This window comes from Pelobates fuscus, chromosome 6 (assembly GCF_036172605.1).
Source record: "Pelobates fuscus isolate aPelFus1 chromosome 6, aPelFus1.pri, whole genome shotgun sequence".
NCBI lineage: Eukaryota > Metazoa > Chordata > Amphibia > Anura > Pelobatidae > Pelobates > Pelobates fuscus.
Window position 1 is genome coordinate 97,435,067 of NC_086322.1, and position 18,206 is coordinate 97,453,272.

General features: G+C 42.2%; 1 protein-coding gene across 1 annotated transcript in view; it reads right to left on the reverse strand.

Moving 5' to 3' along the window:
* Nucleotides 1–3,213: 3,213 nt before the first annotated feature.
* LOC134615226 (general transcription factor IIE subunit 1-like) overlaps nucleotides 3,214–18,206 on the reverse strand; it is a 32,397-nt gene continuing 17,404 nt past the window's right edge. Inside the window, exons 3-6 of the mRNA XM_063459718.1 lie at nucleotides 15,654–15,855; nucleotides 14,726–14,992; nucleotides 4,327–4,343; nucleotides 3,214–3,625 (exon numbers count right to left, since the gene is read on the reverse strand). Of these exons, the coding sequence (XP_063315788.1) occupies nucleotides 3,240–3,625; nucleotides 4,327–4,343; nucleotides 14,726–14,992; nucleotides 15,654–15,855 (872 nt within the window). The 3' untranslated portion in view covers nucleotides 3,214–3,239. The remainder of the gene's footprint in view (nucleotides 3,626–4,326; nucleotides 4,344–14,725; nucleotides 14,993–15,653; nucleotides 15,856–18,206) is intronic.

Below are 18,206 nucleotides of genomic sequence, written 5' to 3' on the forward strand. Positions count from 1 at the left end.
CTCATTGAAAACACTACATACCTAAGCCTCTACAAGCCTACTGGAACCCATAAGAAGCCTACAAAGTATTGGGACTATTATACGTATATATTTTTATTTTTATTCTATATTTACGCTTTTACCATATGTGATTATTTTATATTCATTTTCACTTTTCTGTATAGCGCGACCTATTATTGTATTTCTGCCTTTTCTTTCTTGAGGACATTAGAGGGAACCTCATACCTATAGGTTGCAGCTTCTCTTCTGTTTTTCGCCCCCAATTGATCACACAGCGCTGATCCTATACCCATTTTTACTTATTTTATATTACTTTATTATTAATTACTTTATTATTACTTTATTATTACTTTATTATTACTCATATACCAACATACCCTCAGCTCACACACACGATGGAACAGAAATATACAGGGCACTACAGATGTTATTTTCTACGTCCCACATGTATTTCTGTCCATGTCAAAAATAATTTAATATAAAATGTACTGCGTAATGTCAATGCTAACCAAAATGTCCTGTACTCACTGATCATTGTCTGTTTATGCTGTTGGGGCATCGCGGACGACACTGTTATATATGTGCAACAAAATAAAGAATTTAAAAAAATTAAAAAAATGTGGTCGTCAAAGACGCCCATGATTTTCTAATATTTTTAGTTCTCTCAAAGTAGGAATTTAGGGTTCTTACTACATCAAATTTAGGTCAATAGGTATTATCCTCAGATAATGGATTTGGGATTAAAAAAAAAAAAAAAAAGGTAGAATAATTTCTTGATTTTGGTGAAATCTTGAAACTACCTTCAGCAAGAACTTTTTCTCTCAGGAATTAAGCGAAAGGAGATTAAGAAGATAAAGCCTGTATGTTCAAAGCTCTGCAAACCGACTTGATTGCCATCAATAAAATGCATTTCAATATGAATCCTATATGGGAGGATTCAATAGGTTCAAATGGAGGGCTTGACATACTGTGCAGATCCATTGATCCCAGTATCAAAATTCTTTATGGAGGGTTGGATACGCATTACACCCCTCATGAAATGCATAAGAGTGGGATCCAGGGCCCATTGTATATTAGATATAGCTGAAATGACTGATGTTTGGGCTTTTCAGGAGATTAGACCAGGCTTCCCCAAACTCCAGCCCTCCAAATGTTGCTGAACTACAACTCCCATGATTCTCAGTCTGTCATTCATAGAATCATGGGATTTGTAGTTCAGCAACATCTGGAGGGCCGGAGTTTGGGGAAACCTGCCTTAGACCTTTTTCCAGGCCTTTCTGCAAAAATGACAACATATCTGGAAGGTTAATCGAAACATGTTTCTTTCCCCATACAGCTTGTCCAATCCGAGAAGGCTTTCCAAATTTTATAGTATAGATTAAAAGTATTGTTCTTTTTTGATTTTAGAATAGTTAATACCACTTTATCAGACAGACCTTTTAACATTAGGATGTTCTTTTCAATTTTCAGGCCCTCAGTTGAAGTTAAGTAGGATCATCGTGATGGATCGGACCTTGCGACAGCATGTTCCGAATGAGGGGAATTTCCCATGCAGTTTCCTGGGATAATTGGAGAAGAAATGGGAACCATAGCTTCCTGGGCCAGTATGGTAGAATGGCAATGACCGTCACACATTCCTTCCAGAATTTTCTCAGAAGTCTTGGGATAAGAGGGAAGGAAGGAAATATGTAACTCGGGTTGAAGTTACCTTTCTGAAATAGTGCATCTTGCCCCTTCTTTTTCTCCTGGAAAAGAAGATGGGAAGTTGCTTGTTTTTGTCATGAGGTCTATTATCGGCTTTCCCCATTTTGTGCATATTTCTTGGAATATCTTTGAGTCTAGTTTCCATTTTTCCGGGTCTATATAGTTCTTGCACTGATAGTCTACTACTTTGTTTTCTTTCACTGGAAGGGGGATAGCTGAGAGACCTTCTTGTGTTTTGTTTCTTGCATTAACTTTTGCTTCCGCCTTGGTGATTATTGTATATCAAAGCGGTTATGTTGTCCACTTGTAATTTAACCCATTTGTTCTACACCAAAGTTTTGAAAGCAATCAAGGCTTCGATATACTGCTCTCAATTCCAGCATGTTGAACTGTAATTTCCAGATGTTTAATGGACAAAAAAAAAAAATTGTATTAAAAAAAAAAAAAATATCGTGCCAGCCTTTTGCTCCTGGCTTCAAGAAAACCTACAAAAACCTTTATTGTAAAAAGTAAAGAAAAATAAAGCTACCTGCGCTCTTTCCACATCCCCATGTATTTTTAAACAAATTGAGGTTTTTAGTTACCTCCAATGGCCATGAGAGGGTATGCCCACCTGCCACTTCAAGGAAGTCCTCTTAGGTGGGTCCTAAACTATCCATTCGCCTTGCTTCCTTGAGCTTCTGGCAAATATATATCTCTAATGAGACAGAAAGGGGTATTTTTTTTGTTTTATGTACATCCCTACATGCTTATTAACCCTTAATGGGATGGGCAGCAGCATTGCAAACTGGCTGTGTGATACAAAAGTGAATACAAATACAAAGAAACTAGTCCTGCGCTCAAACTCCCATTACTCCTGGGCGGCAGCAACGACCATAGTACACATCAGCACAAATACATATAGTAGATGTGGAAAGCGCGCAGGTAATTTTTTCTCTTTGGTTTTTACTATATGAATTTGTGCGGATGTGTACTATGGTCGTTGCTGCCGCCCAGGAGTAATGGGAGTTTGAGTGCAGGACTTGTTTCTTTGTATTTTTATTCACTAGGTCCTTTCCATTCCTTCCTTCTCTTAAAACAATGCCCTGTTCGATTTGGTAAACCGCTGGAAGAACTTCTAAAACAGATCACTGAAAGTAAGAGGCACAAGAAAAAAAAAAATGAATAGGATTTTTACATTTTTATCCTACAAGAATGCTCTTTTTAGAGGACAGTTCATATTACCTTCAATAGAAAACTGTGGGATGTGCAAGGAAGGAGAGTGCCTGATCTGTTATACTGTCCTGCCGAGTCACACAGCCACTTGGACTATACTAAATAATTTACGGTGAGTAAAATTTAGTTTTTCTAACATGAAATAAATTAATATAACACAGCAGCCATTAGGATGATACATAGTTTAATTCATTGCATTAAACTATAAGCAGAATAGCATTAACCAAAGTAGGTTGAGTAATTATAGAATACCCAAAAAGAGAACAAACCAAGGGAAAATGTCAAGGTGCACACTATAGGAGCAAAACATGAACGGCATCTCACTCGAAGGCTGATTGGAACATTTTTTGTCCTACTTGGATATAGATTTCCCTTTCTTCATCAGTCATGAAAGATACAAGTTCTGGGTTTTGACTGACCTCGCTGTAGGTATGTGGTTGGCCACCAACCAGGATTACTGGATCAATAGCCTCAGACTCCTCTTCTTGCTCAATGTTGGCACTCTGCTGAACCAGTGCTGGCTTTGAACGATTCTCTTCTTCAGAATCACTAGTGTCACTCCCTGAATCGCTTTTAGAGAGTGACGTAGCAGCAGGCCCAGTGGCAGATTTCATTTCATGAATTAATAAGGTTCGGATAACTTCATTATCCATATTGCTATCCTTCACATTGTCATTTTCATCGACCTTCACAGATTCATTGGGGGCTGCAAATAAAAGAAAATTACTCCAAAAAGTAATTATTTGGAATGAAAGGGGGTGAGTGGGAGGACAAACAAAAACATACACTCGGAGGCAAATATTGTTCATCTTAAAGGACCACTACAGGCACCCAGACCACTTCAGCTCAATGAAGTGGTCTGAGTGCCAGGTCCCTCTAGTTTTAACCCTGCAGCTGAAAACATAGCAGTTTCAGAGAAACGGCTATGTTTCCTGTGACGGACTGCCTGGCACCCCGACTGGGTGCCTCCGCCAATCGCTCTTTCCTAGCTGTCGCCAAGTACCATAAGAACTGCACCGGACACCATAAGCTCTGTAGCCCCTTAGCTGCCGCAGCTTGGCTGGGGTCTTGACGTCCCTTCTCACCCTGGATCACCTCCTGGATCCATCTCCCAGTGAGAAGACCTCTCCTCCGAGAGAGTATAGTAGGTATAGCAGTGTAGAGCTAGTGATTATAGCCCAGGGGAATATCGTGATATAGCAATCCCCAGAGCAGATACAGCCGTTTCCCCCACACATGAGATAAGACTATGTTGTAGGTAGGCAGGAACTCATTTAACCCCTTAAGGACCAAACTTCTGGAATAAAAGGGAATCATGACGTGTCAGGCACGTCATGTGTCCTTAAGGGGTTAATGGTAGTCACAACTGGCCTTATATGCAAGTCTTCATGCAAGGGGTACTCTCACCTGGACCTGATGGAAGACTACAGTACAAAGTTACAGACCAATGACAAAGTTGTTCATGACACTCCCATACATAATCATACAATCCCTTCCCTCTGCCTGGGAGATAATTGAATCAAGTACTGTATTAACTCAATTATCTCCAGACACAAAAACACACATTTTTATAAAACCCCACAAATACCTTAAAACACACAAACCCCCCACAAAATTTACATACCCAGATAGCCCTGATCTGGGTGACAACATATACAAAAATCACCCCAATCAGTTCAGGGGTTCAGGAATTTCCTGTAAGTCTTATTTTTTTTTTTTTTTTTTTAAATTCTTTATTTTTGTTGTGCGGGAAGTTACAGACATTTCAACAGTCGCCACAACAGCGTATCTCAGGATTCACATAGGTTACACAGTGGCGTGATAATTCGCACAAGTTTTATATTTTTTAAGCTTAGCCAAACATTTAATCCAACAGAGTGGGATTTATCTAAAATAACTAGCATAAAGAGAGCACTTTTTTGTAAATAACATGAAAACCAGTTTTGTTATAACGATTTCACGTCTTAGGCCATCAATAATAACAAGCTTTATCAATTATATTCAGAGTCAGGTAAGGTGACACCTAGGTTGTATAGCAATGCTTAGCTTTGTATCGCCTTTGCTTGGAGAGGTGCCTAGGCATAAACATCAGCCAATATTCCTATGAGCGCATTGCATGCGGAGAGTAGGCAACGCTCCCTCACTCAGAGCTTTACACTTAAAAACATATAATAGGAAATAAGTCAGGTGTAACAAAGAAGGGTAACAGTCAGGCTATTCATATTGCTTAAAACAATTTAACTTGAGTTGCTTCGCTTTTGGTTCGAATATATTAGCGTGATGCACATGTCATGGAAGAATAAGTGAGGAGAGACTGTAGACTATGCTTATACATGAAACCATATCACGAGACTAGAGGCAGAAATATGCAGTGCGCAAACAAGTCAAGACAAACAGTGCTGGGTATAGTTTAAACCTTACAGATAAATTCAACTGCTCAAAGTACATGATAAAACAAATTGCTGAATATGATGTTCATCTGGAGAGGTGTCCCCTGAGACTGATCCTAGGACCCTACTTGTATGACAAAATAAACTATTAGACATCTTAAGGCTGTGCTGTTATCAGGTAAGGTAAGCTAGGAGTAGCATTAACATTAGTAAAGATACTAGTAGTTTGGACTATAGCATTGAGAGAATGTGAGAGTGCTTAAAAGGAGACAGCAAATCGGCATATATTTACAGACTGAGAGTTCTTGTCACAGCACTGGAAACTTTCCCCCGTACTCGGGTGGAACTCTCAGATCTCAGTTCTCGGACCGCAGTCAGCCAACGCCTGCTCTGTGGGTCCTTTGGGGTTGCGTGTAGACCGCTGGCTTTGTGTGAGAGATCCACCGGTCCGAAGTTCCGGATATTGGGCCCACAGTTCCATGACAGCGAGGTTCGGTGAGTGGTGTGCGGGCCAGTGTCACTCTGGGGGATACCCGGTGGTATGTCCGTGGAGGAGTTTGGGCCCTATTTACTGGGGGGCGTTGTGTCGTCCGCGGTTGCTTGGGTTGAACCCCTCGGCTGTTGCGTGTGTGAGGGGCTTGTGGCTCGGGTCGTGAGGTGCGAATTTTTCTGCCCCCTTCCAATGCTGGATAAAGTGTGGTCTTCTGTAAGTGGTATGCGGCTCGTTGTGTGGGAGACCTGCTCCCCGGCTTGTCTGGGATGGAGGTGTTCGCTTGCGTGCCTTCTGTGTGATCCTTTGCGGTGCGGGTACTGGTTTGCTGTGCCCCCGGCTTTTCCGCATGATTTGCTTGATTTGGGCCAGCCTTGGAGCTGTGGTCAGAGCTCCGGATCGTGCCCCAGAGGTTGTGTGTTGTCGGGGCACTTTGCTGTAAGTTTCCCTCTGTTTGTTGTGGGTAACGGTCTGGCTTGAGCTTGTGAGCGCTTTGTGTAGTGGGCGCTGGATCGTTGCAGGCTCTCTCGGTGCCTTCGGCGCGTGTGGCGTCCGCCATTTTAGTTGAGGTGTTTAGGCCACAGCTTGCGGTATTGAGGCTGCTGCTGGGTCTTGGCTGGCCTGTTGTCGTCGTGGCCACTGGGTGAGGACCGGGATATCCCCCACCGGTCCAGGGGGGGGGGGGGAGGCAGCCAACCGCCGTTCGGAGACCTGGGAGAGCGGCCGTCTCTTCCCAGCTCAAGCCCGGTAGGCCTTAAACCTTGATCGGGTTACTCCGGTACCGTGCTGGGTCGTTGCTGGTACCTTTGTGTTCGCCTGTAGCTTGTGGGCAGTTTGGGCACCTTTGTGGATTAGTGGGTGCTGTTGGTACCGAGTTGGCTCCGAAAATTTAGTCTAGGCGCTGGAGCTCAGACTAGACGCGTCTGATCCGTTTGGCGGTCGGCTCCGCCCCCCCGTAAGTCTTATTTTTGACCAACCGCATGCACGGTCCCATGCCCAAAACAGTTCCAGAGAATCAGGGCTTGCAGTCGGTCTAGTTCGGTAGTTTGGAAAACGAACAAACTACCAAACATAGTCAAATGTTCTTACCCTGGATCTTGTTCCCCTCATTCAGATTAACTATTTCACAGAACAGTGCCCTTCTAAATTGTATAGAACCGAACGCAGGCGATGATGTAAGTCCAGCGGTGTTTTCGGAAGTTTCTGTGTCCGATTTTATGTCCATGAGATTCATGCCCATAAACCGCTGCCTGCCTTCATGCGAACAAGATGGCCAGCACCTCGTGGTTGTCGATAGGAATTGCGGCCACACAGACGAAAAATTAGAAAACTGCGGTGAGAACCGTTAATAGGTGTTAACAAGCTCCCGGTTGGTCCCTGATTGATGTGTCTGTTCGGTTCCCGAACAGGATAGAAACAAGGCATGAACAAGGTCTTTTATGAGCTTTTTTGCATGGCCCATAGTTCTGAGGCAGGAGGCTGGCAAACCGGCGCCTCCAAGAACAAGTGGCGAGGTTACTTTCGCCACATTTACATTGAGGGTTAATCCAGCCTCTAGTGGCTGTCTCCCTGACATCCACTAGAGGCACTTCTGTGAGATGACGCTGGACGTCCATAGGAAAGCATGGAGTAATGCTTTCCTATAGGTGGTTTGAATGCGTGCGTGGCTCTTGCCCGGCATGCGCATTCGGAGCGGACTTCAGCAGGGGAAAGAGAAGTTACCAGCGTTGAGGGAGCTCGGCGCTGGATTAAGGTAAGTGGCTGAAGGGGTTTTACCCCTTTCAGCCCAGAGGGAGGGGGCCCTGAGCGAGGGAGGGACCTAATAACACTATAGTGCCAGGAAACCAAGTTTGTTTTCCTGGCACTATAGTGCTCCTTTAATGCAGTTACTTCACCTGAAAACGTTTTAAAAATAAAATACACAAGTGAACAGCGCAATGCATAGTTTCAAAACCGTCAAGTCTACTTAAAGACACTATTTCAGATGAATATAAAAAGTACACTAATATTGGTCAGTGCTAACCTCATTGACATGAGATATAAACATGTGATCTGCAAAATATTGGTTAAAACAGCCCCAAGAGGATGTTCTCAAACTGCATGCATTACGAAGGCTTAATGAAGTACTTGGGTTTACAGGAGCTGGGTGCTCATGCCAAGACTCACTCATGCTTGTTCTTAGATAGAGAATTTTATTTATTAAACAAAAATGGGGGAACTAGAGGCAATAGCATAGACTAAGCAATACAACATTGTAGGCATAATGGAAACATGGTGGATTGAGACACCTAAATTGGACAGTTACCTTAAAAGGTTACACAATATTTAGGAATGCTAGAATATTCAGGAAAGGTGATGGGGTATGCTTGTATGCCAACTACGCATTAAAGACATATTAAGCAGGTGGAATGTGATGACAAAAATGTGGAAGCTTCATGGGACAATCTGCTTGGGACAAAAGAAGGGAAATTATTTGTTGGTTGGTATAGGTTATAAACCACCTAATGTTAATATTAATGAGGAAGAACAAATTGGGAAATCTGCAAATCTGGGTAGCACGTTCATTATTGGAGATTTTAATTACCCGGACATAAATTGGGATAGATGGACTAGTAGTTCAGTAAAGGGAATCAAGTTTTTGAACTTGTTAAATGACACCTTAATGTCACAACTTGTATAAGCACCAACGCAAAAGAAAAACACAACACTGAGTATAAATGAAATATCTTCAAAAGCATATTAGAAAGGGTAATTACATACATATCATATAGATAGATCTATATAAAGGGTCTATATGTGATTTTGAAAAAGACCCTTAAAGGGTCGAAACGTTGATTATTTTGTACACAGAACTGATGAATTATTGATTGGATAGTTCCTATTTTTCCTTTTATGCTACATATTTCAACGTTGGACATTTGCACCCAGGCAAGTAATACTTTATATCTATATATTAGTGGAGTGCCAACAGACTTCCATTGGAGAATGAGAACACACAGACACCGAACCTCGTCATGGGTTCTTGGAGGGGCCTGCTGGCCAGCCTCTTGCCTCAGGACTATGACCCCTGCAATAGACCTTGGCTAATATACTTTAAAAAGGCTCTGTTCGTGCAATTGGGATTATGGCTCAGCCGCACGAACCAGAGATCACCCGGGATCTTGTTATACCCTATTAACAGCTATTAACGATTCTAACTGCAGTGTTCTAATTGTCTGTTTGGGTGGCCGCTGTTCGCATTAACTACCACGAGGCGGTGGCCATCTTGTTCGCATGAACACGGACAGTGGTGTTTGGTCGTCGAGTTCCTGGACATAAAATCAGACATGGAAACTCACGAACACCGCTGCACTTCCATCATCACCTGCATTCGGTTCTATACAACTTAGAAGAGCACTGTTCGGTGGAATCGTTCGTCTGGATGAGGAGAACAAGCTCCAGGGTAAGACTATTGACTATGTTCAGTAGTTTGTTCGGTTTTTAAACTACCGAACTAGACCAACCGCAAGCCCTGATTCTCTGTAACGGTTTTGGGCAGGAGCCTCATGTGCGGTCGGTCAAATTAGGACTTCCATGGAAATCCCGAAAGACTGGGTGATTTTTGGATATGTTGGTCCCCACAGATCGGGGCATGTGACTTTTGTGGGTTTTCCATGTGTTTTTGGGGTACTTTTAGGGTATTGTAAAATGTGTGTTTTCTGTGCCTGGAGATAATTGAGTTTAGTACAGTTCCTGACTCAATTATCTCCTAGGCACAGAGGAGGGATTATCTTGTTTTGTGTGGGAGTGTCCTGGACCTGAGAGCCAATGTAATCATGTGTATGTTTTTGCTGTAGTCTAATCTCAGGTCCAGTGGGTAATGCCCCTGGAATCTGTAACCGGAAATCCCTTGCTTTGGGACCTGCATAAAAGGCCAGTTGTGGCTGCCAATAAACAGAACGCTTTACTCCTTCATGAAGTCTAGGCTCATGTTTGGGGGATTGGACAGCTATATTCAGTCTAGGGATTGCTATAGTATCACTATACTTCCTTGGATTACAACACTAGTTTGCTCTCTGGACTAGGAGAGGTCTACCCACTGGAAGCTGGATCCTGGTCTTGGGTACAGGTTGGGTGGAGGACAATGAGACCCCATCCAAGCTGCGGCGGTTTGTGGGGTTCACGGTAGTTATGGTGTCCGGTGCGGTGCTTATGGTACTCAAGGATTACTAGGTTGAGGTGCCAGGCGGTCCGTCACAAAAAATAAATAAGTATATATATACACACACACACACACACACACTCATTTAAACCAATGTGGCCCTAGTGGGATGGTAAACCAAGAAATTAAAAAGAAAAGGGAATTGAATGCATTTAAAATCAGACATATCAGAGGAATCACATATAAAAGATGATTATAATGAATGTGAAAGTGACTGATAAAAAGAGCAAAAACAACCCCCTAAAACGTTTTAAATTACATAAATACCGGTTAAAAAAAAAAAAAAAGTGTAGGAACACTGAAATCAGAGATTAGTGTATTTTAGTCCAGAAAAATTTAGAAAGTTTAAATAACTTTTCTTCAGTATATATATTAAGGAGAATCCTATGGTAAGAGATATGCAAATGATTGCCTGCAGAGTAATGGTTATTGGTTTACGCAAGACAAAGTGCTACAACATCTAAAGAAAATTAATGTAAACAAAACACGTACTTAAAGCGGCACTGTCATGCTGAATCCCGTTTTTTTTTTAACCCCCCTCCCGCCTCCACTACATCCAATCGACCCCCTAGTCACCCCAAATGCCCCTAAGCCCCCCACATTACCTATTTTTAATTCTTTATTTTCTGCCCGATCTTTATTCAGGGCGCCGCCATCTTTGTGTGGGTAGGTGAAGTCCCTGTGGGACACGTCATCTACCCACACTAGATAGCCTGTGAGATTCACGCACATGCCCAGTGAAACACCTGGACATGCGAATGGGAATTTCATCTATTCATTCATTCATTCGACAGACGAATGAATGAATAGAAACATCAGACAAACAAACTAACACTGAGTATCAGTGTTAGTTTGTTCGTTCAGTTTATTACAAGGAGGGAGCTACCGGCCTGCAGCTCCCTCCTTGCAATATGTAAAGACAGAAGCGGCTTAAACCAACCAATCAGTGTGTTCTAAGCCTAATTGCAGGGCGGGGCAAGGCTTTATAAGCCTTGACCCGCCCTGCGGAGCTCAGTACGCGGCGTGCCCTCCATGGGTGAACATGGATTAATTTTTGTTTGCGCTCGTTTTTTTTTTTTTTTTTTTTTTTTAAGTGCGACGGGTATGATGGATTTTTATTTGGCCTTTTGGGGGGCCGAAGAAAGAAGAATTTAGAAAAAAGAAGACGTCAAATGGTAAGTTTAATTTTTCTTTTTTACAGGTTAGTTATTTTATTCCCCCCTCACTATTTTTAGGGTGAGGGCGGTAGGTAGGGGATAGAATGTTTTGGGTGGGGGGGGGGGGGGGGAAGTGACTAGGGGCTTGGGACCCCTAGTCACCTTGATGGGGGGGGGGTTATTTAGGGCCCCCACGCACCGCGCAGGGGTGGGGGCCAGGGAGGAGGACAGTAGATCCCCCCCCTAATTGTTTTATTAGGGCCCCCACCCACCGCGCAGGGGTGGGGGCCAGGGGGGGGGGGGAGTAGGTCTCCCCCCCTTTATTGTTTTATTAGGGCCCCCACCCACCGCGCAGGGGTGGGGGCGACAATAGGTCCCCCCCCTTATTGTTTTATTAGGGCCCCCACCCACTGCTCAGGGGTGGGGGCCAGGGGGGGAGGACAGTAGGTCCCCCCCCTTTATTGTTTTATTAGGGCCCCCACCCTCCGCGCAGGGGTGGGGGCCGGGGGGAGGACAATAGGTCCCCCCCTTATTGTTTTATTAGGGCCCCCACCCACCGCTCAGGGGTGGGGGCCAGGGGGGGAGGACAGTAGGTCCCCCCCCTTATTGTTTTATTAGGGCCCCCACCCACCGCTCAGGGGTGGGGGCCAGGGGAGGGGGAAGGACAGTAGGTCCCCCCCCTTTATTGTTTTATTAGGGCCCCCACCCACCGCGCAGGGGTGGGGGCCGGGGGGAGGACAATAGGTCCCCCCCCTTATTGTTTTATTAGGGCCCCCACCCACCGCTCAGAGGTGGGGGCCGGGGGGGGGGGGAGGACAGTAGGTTCCCCCCCCCCTTATTTTTTTATTAGGGCCCCCACCCACTGCACAGGGGTGGGGCCAGGGGGGGGGGGGAGGACAGTAGGGGGGGGTGTATTAGGGTTTTTTTTTTTTTTTTTTTTTTACAGTGAGCAGCCTGCTCACTGCTTACTAGACATGCCCCTACTCGCGGTATAGCGAGTAGGGGCATATTATTTACTAATACTAAGTAATCTTTACTTAGTATTAGTAAAGTTGGCTGAAAGACCAGTTTAGGTCTTTCAGCCTTTTAGTAGATAGCTCCCTGATACCGTGGGAATTGGGGAGTTATCTACTAAGCTGCTGCAAGATGCAGCCGCGGCAATGAATAGGATCAGAGTTTCATTCATTAGAATGAAATTCCGATACAAACAAAGTACCGAATTGCATCCTAACATGAATGGAGAAACAGTGCTCATTCTGTTAGGATGCAATTCGGCAGTTTTGCCAGCGTTCTGTCTAAGTGACAGGACGTTCGGCAATACTGACAGGAAGCATTGTGGGAACAGGGAGTAAAGCTAGGGATCATGGGAAAATTGCTCTGACCAGCGGAAATGAAGCACACTTTGCTCCTCCGCTGGTCTGAGCTGGTCAAGCGGAGGAATCCTCCATAAGACAAAGAGTCCCTACTTTGTCTTATGATTTTAAAGAAAACTAAAGAAGACAGGAAGAAAAGAAGAACAGATCCCGAGAGAGGGAGAGAAGAGGAAGAGATTGAGGAAAGGTAAGTTCGGCATGACAGTGCCGCTTTAAGGAGCCAAGTGTGAAAATTAACGAACCTCTGTTTTTAATCATTCAGGATTCTTTTGTTTCAGGAATTATACCGGGAGGATTGGAGGAAGGCAGATATGGTTCCCATATTCAAAAAGGGTTCAAAATCCTTGCCTGGAAATTATAGACCTGTGCGCTTAAATGGACTCTATAGTCACAAAAACATGATTTATACACAAAAAAAGAAGCAGTCTTCGTGTATAGATCATGCCCCTGCAACCCGCAAGAGGTGCAGGACAATAATAATTATGATAAAGCTGCAGTAAATGCAGAATATCAGCCAGGCTACAGCTCCGGAAACTCCATTAGGATTAGTATCTAGCCAACAGTTAAAAGGGATACTATATGTACCAAAACAGCTTTAGCTTAAGGGAGTGGTTTTGGTACATAGATCATTCCCCTGCAGTCTCACTGCTTAATTCTATGCCATTTAGGAGTTAAATCACGGTCTATGCAGCCCTAGTCACATGTGACTTACACAGCCTTTCTAAACACTTCCGGCAAAGTGAGATCTAATGTTTACACACCCTTTATTACAAATTCTGATTAATGTAGAATATATATATATATATATATATATATATATATGTTAATAGCTTGTTAGAGCCTGAATGAGCCTCCTGTATGTGATTGAAATTAAATTTACAGAGCAAGATATAAAAGCTTCTAAAGTAAGTTAACATCTGATTGAAAATTGAGCATTTTTTTCCATGCAGGCTGAGTCACAGCCAGGGCAGGTGTGGCTAGGACTGCACTGACAGAAAAAAAAATGTGATTTAACTACTAAATGGTAGAGAATTGAGCAGTGAGACTGTGGAGGCATTATCTGTACATAAAAGCAGCTTCATTAAGCTATTTTGGCAACTATGGTGTTCCTTTAACTTCTGTGGCAAAAAAAGTATTTTAAAGGTCATTAAGAAATAATTTTCAGGAATTAATTGAAAAGAACATTCTATCTAACTTTATTGCATTCTACGAACAAGTAGGTAGAAGTATCGATCGGGGTTTTGCAGTGGATGTGATCTGCTTTGATTTTGCCAAGGCATTAGATACGGTTCCAAACACAATTCTAGGGTTCAATTTAGATAGATTGGGGAACTGGGCACTCAAATGGCAGATTAAGTTTAATGTAAATAAATGTAAAGTTATGCACTTCGAGGTATAGAATGCACAAGCAACTTATACCCTAAAATGGTAGGGAATTAAATAACACACAAAAAGCATTTGAGAATTGTTAGACAACGAACTGGGCAACGATATATAATGCCAATCAGCAGTTGCAAAGGTCACTAAAGTATTGTCATTCCTGGGATGAAAATATAATCTTGCCTCATAAACAGCAGGTGGGGGCCCTAAATAATAATGGTGTGTGGACACATTGTCCCCCCAGCCTCCATCAATTGGCAATGGGTGGGGGGCTAATAATGAAAGGATTCGCTTCCCTCATGACTAGGGGTCCCCAAGCCCCTTTGTCACTACCCAATTTGTATTGAATAGTCACCGGAAGTGGCATGTCTTAACACACAGGGAGAGAACCTGTGTGTTAAGACATGCCCCCTTCCTTTGATTATCAGTGAGCAGCAGCTATCAGTGTTTTTATTGGACAGCTTGGACCACAAGGTCCTTCAGAGCTATATGCCTCAAACGGCACAGAGAGGCAACGACAAGCTCAGTCTCCCGTTTGCACGTTTTAACAGGCGTGCATTTAGACCATTTTCTGACAGCTTGCAAAGTCACAGTAGCTCCCCACTACACTGGCTGTATAACCTGGATGCAGCGCACACCTGTTTTTACAGGCTTGCGCTGTCGATTGCGGGGAGGCTGAGCTCATCAGTAGACTTGTTACCATACTACAGTAAGGTGAGATGTAATTGCAGTTTTGCACAGAGAAAAAACAAAAAACCCAAAAAACTTTACATTAAAAACAAAAACAAACAAAAAAATTTACAAAAACCATTTACCTTCCAACAGCAAGAATGATTAGGAAAACCCACTTACGTAAGATAGTATTCATTTCCTCTGTTATGACACCTTGCACAGTGCTCTCTTTCATCCATATTGGCTGCTCTTTCACTTTCTTTTCTTTGCTTTTCTTCTTCAAATCAGACTCACGGACATTAATGGTCACATTCTGAACATACATATTGCCTATAGATGAATTTCTGTTAGCCCATCGACCACATTGTCCTTGTAGATCCAACATTGATACATTAGAGGTCTGCTCAAAGCTAAAAACACAAATTGAGGGTAAGGTTAGCACTGTAAAATTCAGAGGACACATTTAATATTGACTCCTGCGCTACCAAGTAATTTTAATTAAAAAAAAAAATAAATAAATAAAAATAAATAAAAATTAATTTGGAAAAAAATGTAAATCTATTATTAAAGGCTACCATAGTAAATAAAGACAACAGTAACACTTGTATAAATATGTTATTAAAGGATAGCTAAATATATCTTCCATCTATCTGCAGAGGTTTAAAAAATAAAAATAATAAAAAAAAATCCTTTTTAGATTGGGGATGGGGAGGCGGAAGTAAAAATCTACAAACAATGCTAGGACAAAACTAGTGTTAAACTAGTAACATTAAGAAAGGAATCAGTATGGATATGTTAGGCCCAAAGTAACATGTTTATTTGTAATGATGATATCAAATATTAGTAAGGAGGGAACACAGACAATCAACCAAGAATAAGTGATGCAAGGCATCTCCTCCCCAGAGTCTAAACAATATCGAAAATATATCACACGTCAGAGCACATAATAAAGTACAAAAGAAAAATAAAAAAAAATGTTAAAAAACAAAACAAAAACACACCTAACACTTTTATTATGTACTCTTATGTGTGACATATGTTATCATTTCTAGGGATATACCGAAAACCTACCTTCCAGTCAGTTCTGAAATATCAGTCGGCTGAGGTTCGAGTAACTCACACGGAAGAACAATGTCTTCAGTTTCCTGAAGAAGCACAAAAATAGGTTCTATCTGTTCATTAAACTTGGCTAGTAACGTTCTGGCATCTCTTTTGGGAAGAGACGATGAATCTTCTTCAACTTCAACATTGCAATACGTGCAGCGAAAGAGTTCTGCAGAGGACGGATATCAATGAAATAGGAATAAACACGTAAAAAGAGAATTGTAACTATTAGCTTTCTAAGAGCATATTTTATGTTAGATGCATTATTGCATAAAAGTCATTTCATTTACTTGCAAGAGACAGGTGCAACACTGAATAAGGGCACCATACTGTCAATGGAATAATTCGGTTGATTGGAGGACAGTGGTTAACCAATGAGTATATTAGTAATGGGGATTTCAATGCATTAAAATATAGTGTATAATGCGTACGAGTGAATTACTTTTTCTTTAAACAAATAGGGTACATACTATATAGACCATAAAAAGTAGGTGCGCAAAATAAATTTATCACTTCAACAATAAAATGTGCAAAGCATGCAAACTTATCTTACAATAAGCTGTAGAAACGCAGGTATATCCATATATTCGGAAAACACCATATATCAAGTGACCAGCTATAAAATTGCAGGTCTATACATAAATTAGGAAAACACCATATATTGAGTGATTTGTGCAGAACAATTACACACTGATCAAAAAATAATAGTGAATAGTAATAAATAATACTTGCACAGGTCAGCTCAGATGGTCCAATCTGAAAATATAAACAGACACAGACCTAGTGCAACACTGTTAAAACGAATAGATATAGCTGGAGAGGAATATTTCAAACTCACAATTGTGGAGTGGTTGTAGTACCACTCCAAACTATCTGGCTCTGGGGGGGATCAGTCCCCTGTAATCGTGGGATCCGGTGGGTAGACAACTGGAAGCAATCACTCGGTAACCGGTCCGTTTACAATTAAAATTCCATTTTATTTCCACATAAAAATTATGTATAAAAATAACATAAAAGTTAAAAATAAGTCTTCCTGTCGCTAGTATGAGAGTTCAACAAGTCCAGAGTTGCACTTTCTGCATAAAACGAAAGTAATAGTTCTCTTACTCTGTCTTCGAATTCTCCCAGTCAGTGAAGATACTTCCGGCTTCCGGTATCACGCAACGCGTTTCGCCCCGCCTCTTGGGGCTTTCTCAAGCGTAAATGTGGGTGGCTCCCAATGTCCTTTAAATAGTCTCTACCCAATTAGCCAGATTGGCATCTTTATAAGTGTCATTACTTGATCCTATCATATCATACATATAAAGTGCAAATGTGCTTCAGAAAACCAGCATCTAATGTATCCATTAATCCAGTTATAATTAGTTGAAGATACATACATATGCTAGAACAATATCTAAAAAATGTGCAGTAAAAATGTATTAATGCTTTGAAAATTTATATTGCAAATATATATACCAAATAAAAGCAACAATATTCTTGGAACAAGATCACTTAACATAGTGTCTGAATACATGTTAAATGAATACATCATGTGGGGGGATTTAAATACAGCCTAAAATAATGATGATGGAGATGATGGAGATGATGGAGATGATGGAGATGATGGAGATGATGGAGATGATGGAGATGATGGAGATGATGGAGATGATGGAGATGATGGAGATGATGGAGATGATGGAGATGATGGAGATGATGGAGATGATGGAGATGATGGAGATGATGGAGATGATGGAGATGATGGAGATGATGGAGATGATGGAGATGATAGATGATGGAGATGATGGAGATGATGGAGATGATGGAGATGATGGAGATGATGGAGATGATGGAGATGATGATGGAGATGGAGATGATGGAGATGGAGATGATGGAGATGGAGATGATGGAGATGGAGATGATGGAGGAGGGTATAATGTTGGGTATAATGGTTACACAGGAGAGGCTTCAAGAAGGAGGTGTGAAAGACGTTAGGAATACATAGGAAGATCTAAGGCATATGAAACAGGATTAATTTTATGCAAGACACGAAAAGGACCGATAAAATGGGGGGCCAGCTTCATAGAAGGAACACGAAGGCGGATTTTGCGAGTGGAAAGCCACACTCTTTCACCCACAACATAGGATGGAGACGCCCTGCGATGCTTGTCAGCTTGGGCCTTTTGGCGAGCAGCAGAGTCCACCAAAGAACGCTGAACCTGCTCCCAGGTAGAACGTAAACCAGCCAAATGTTCATCCAGAACAGGCATGCCCTGTAAGGAGAATGCAGCTGGAAGAACAGGATGCTGGCCATAAACAATGTAGAAAGGGCTATTACCAGAAGATTCATGAGCAGCGTTATTACAAGCAAACTCAGCCCAAGGAAGCAGATCAGCCCAATTGTTCTGATGGTGGGATACGAAACAACGAAGATACTGCTCTAGGGATTGGTTTGCACGTTCAGCAGATCCATTAGCTTGAGGGAGGTAAGCAGAGGAAAACGAAAGAGAAATGCCCATTTCCGAACAAATGGCTTTCCAG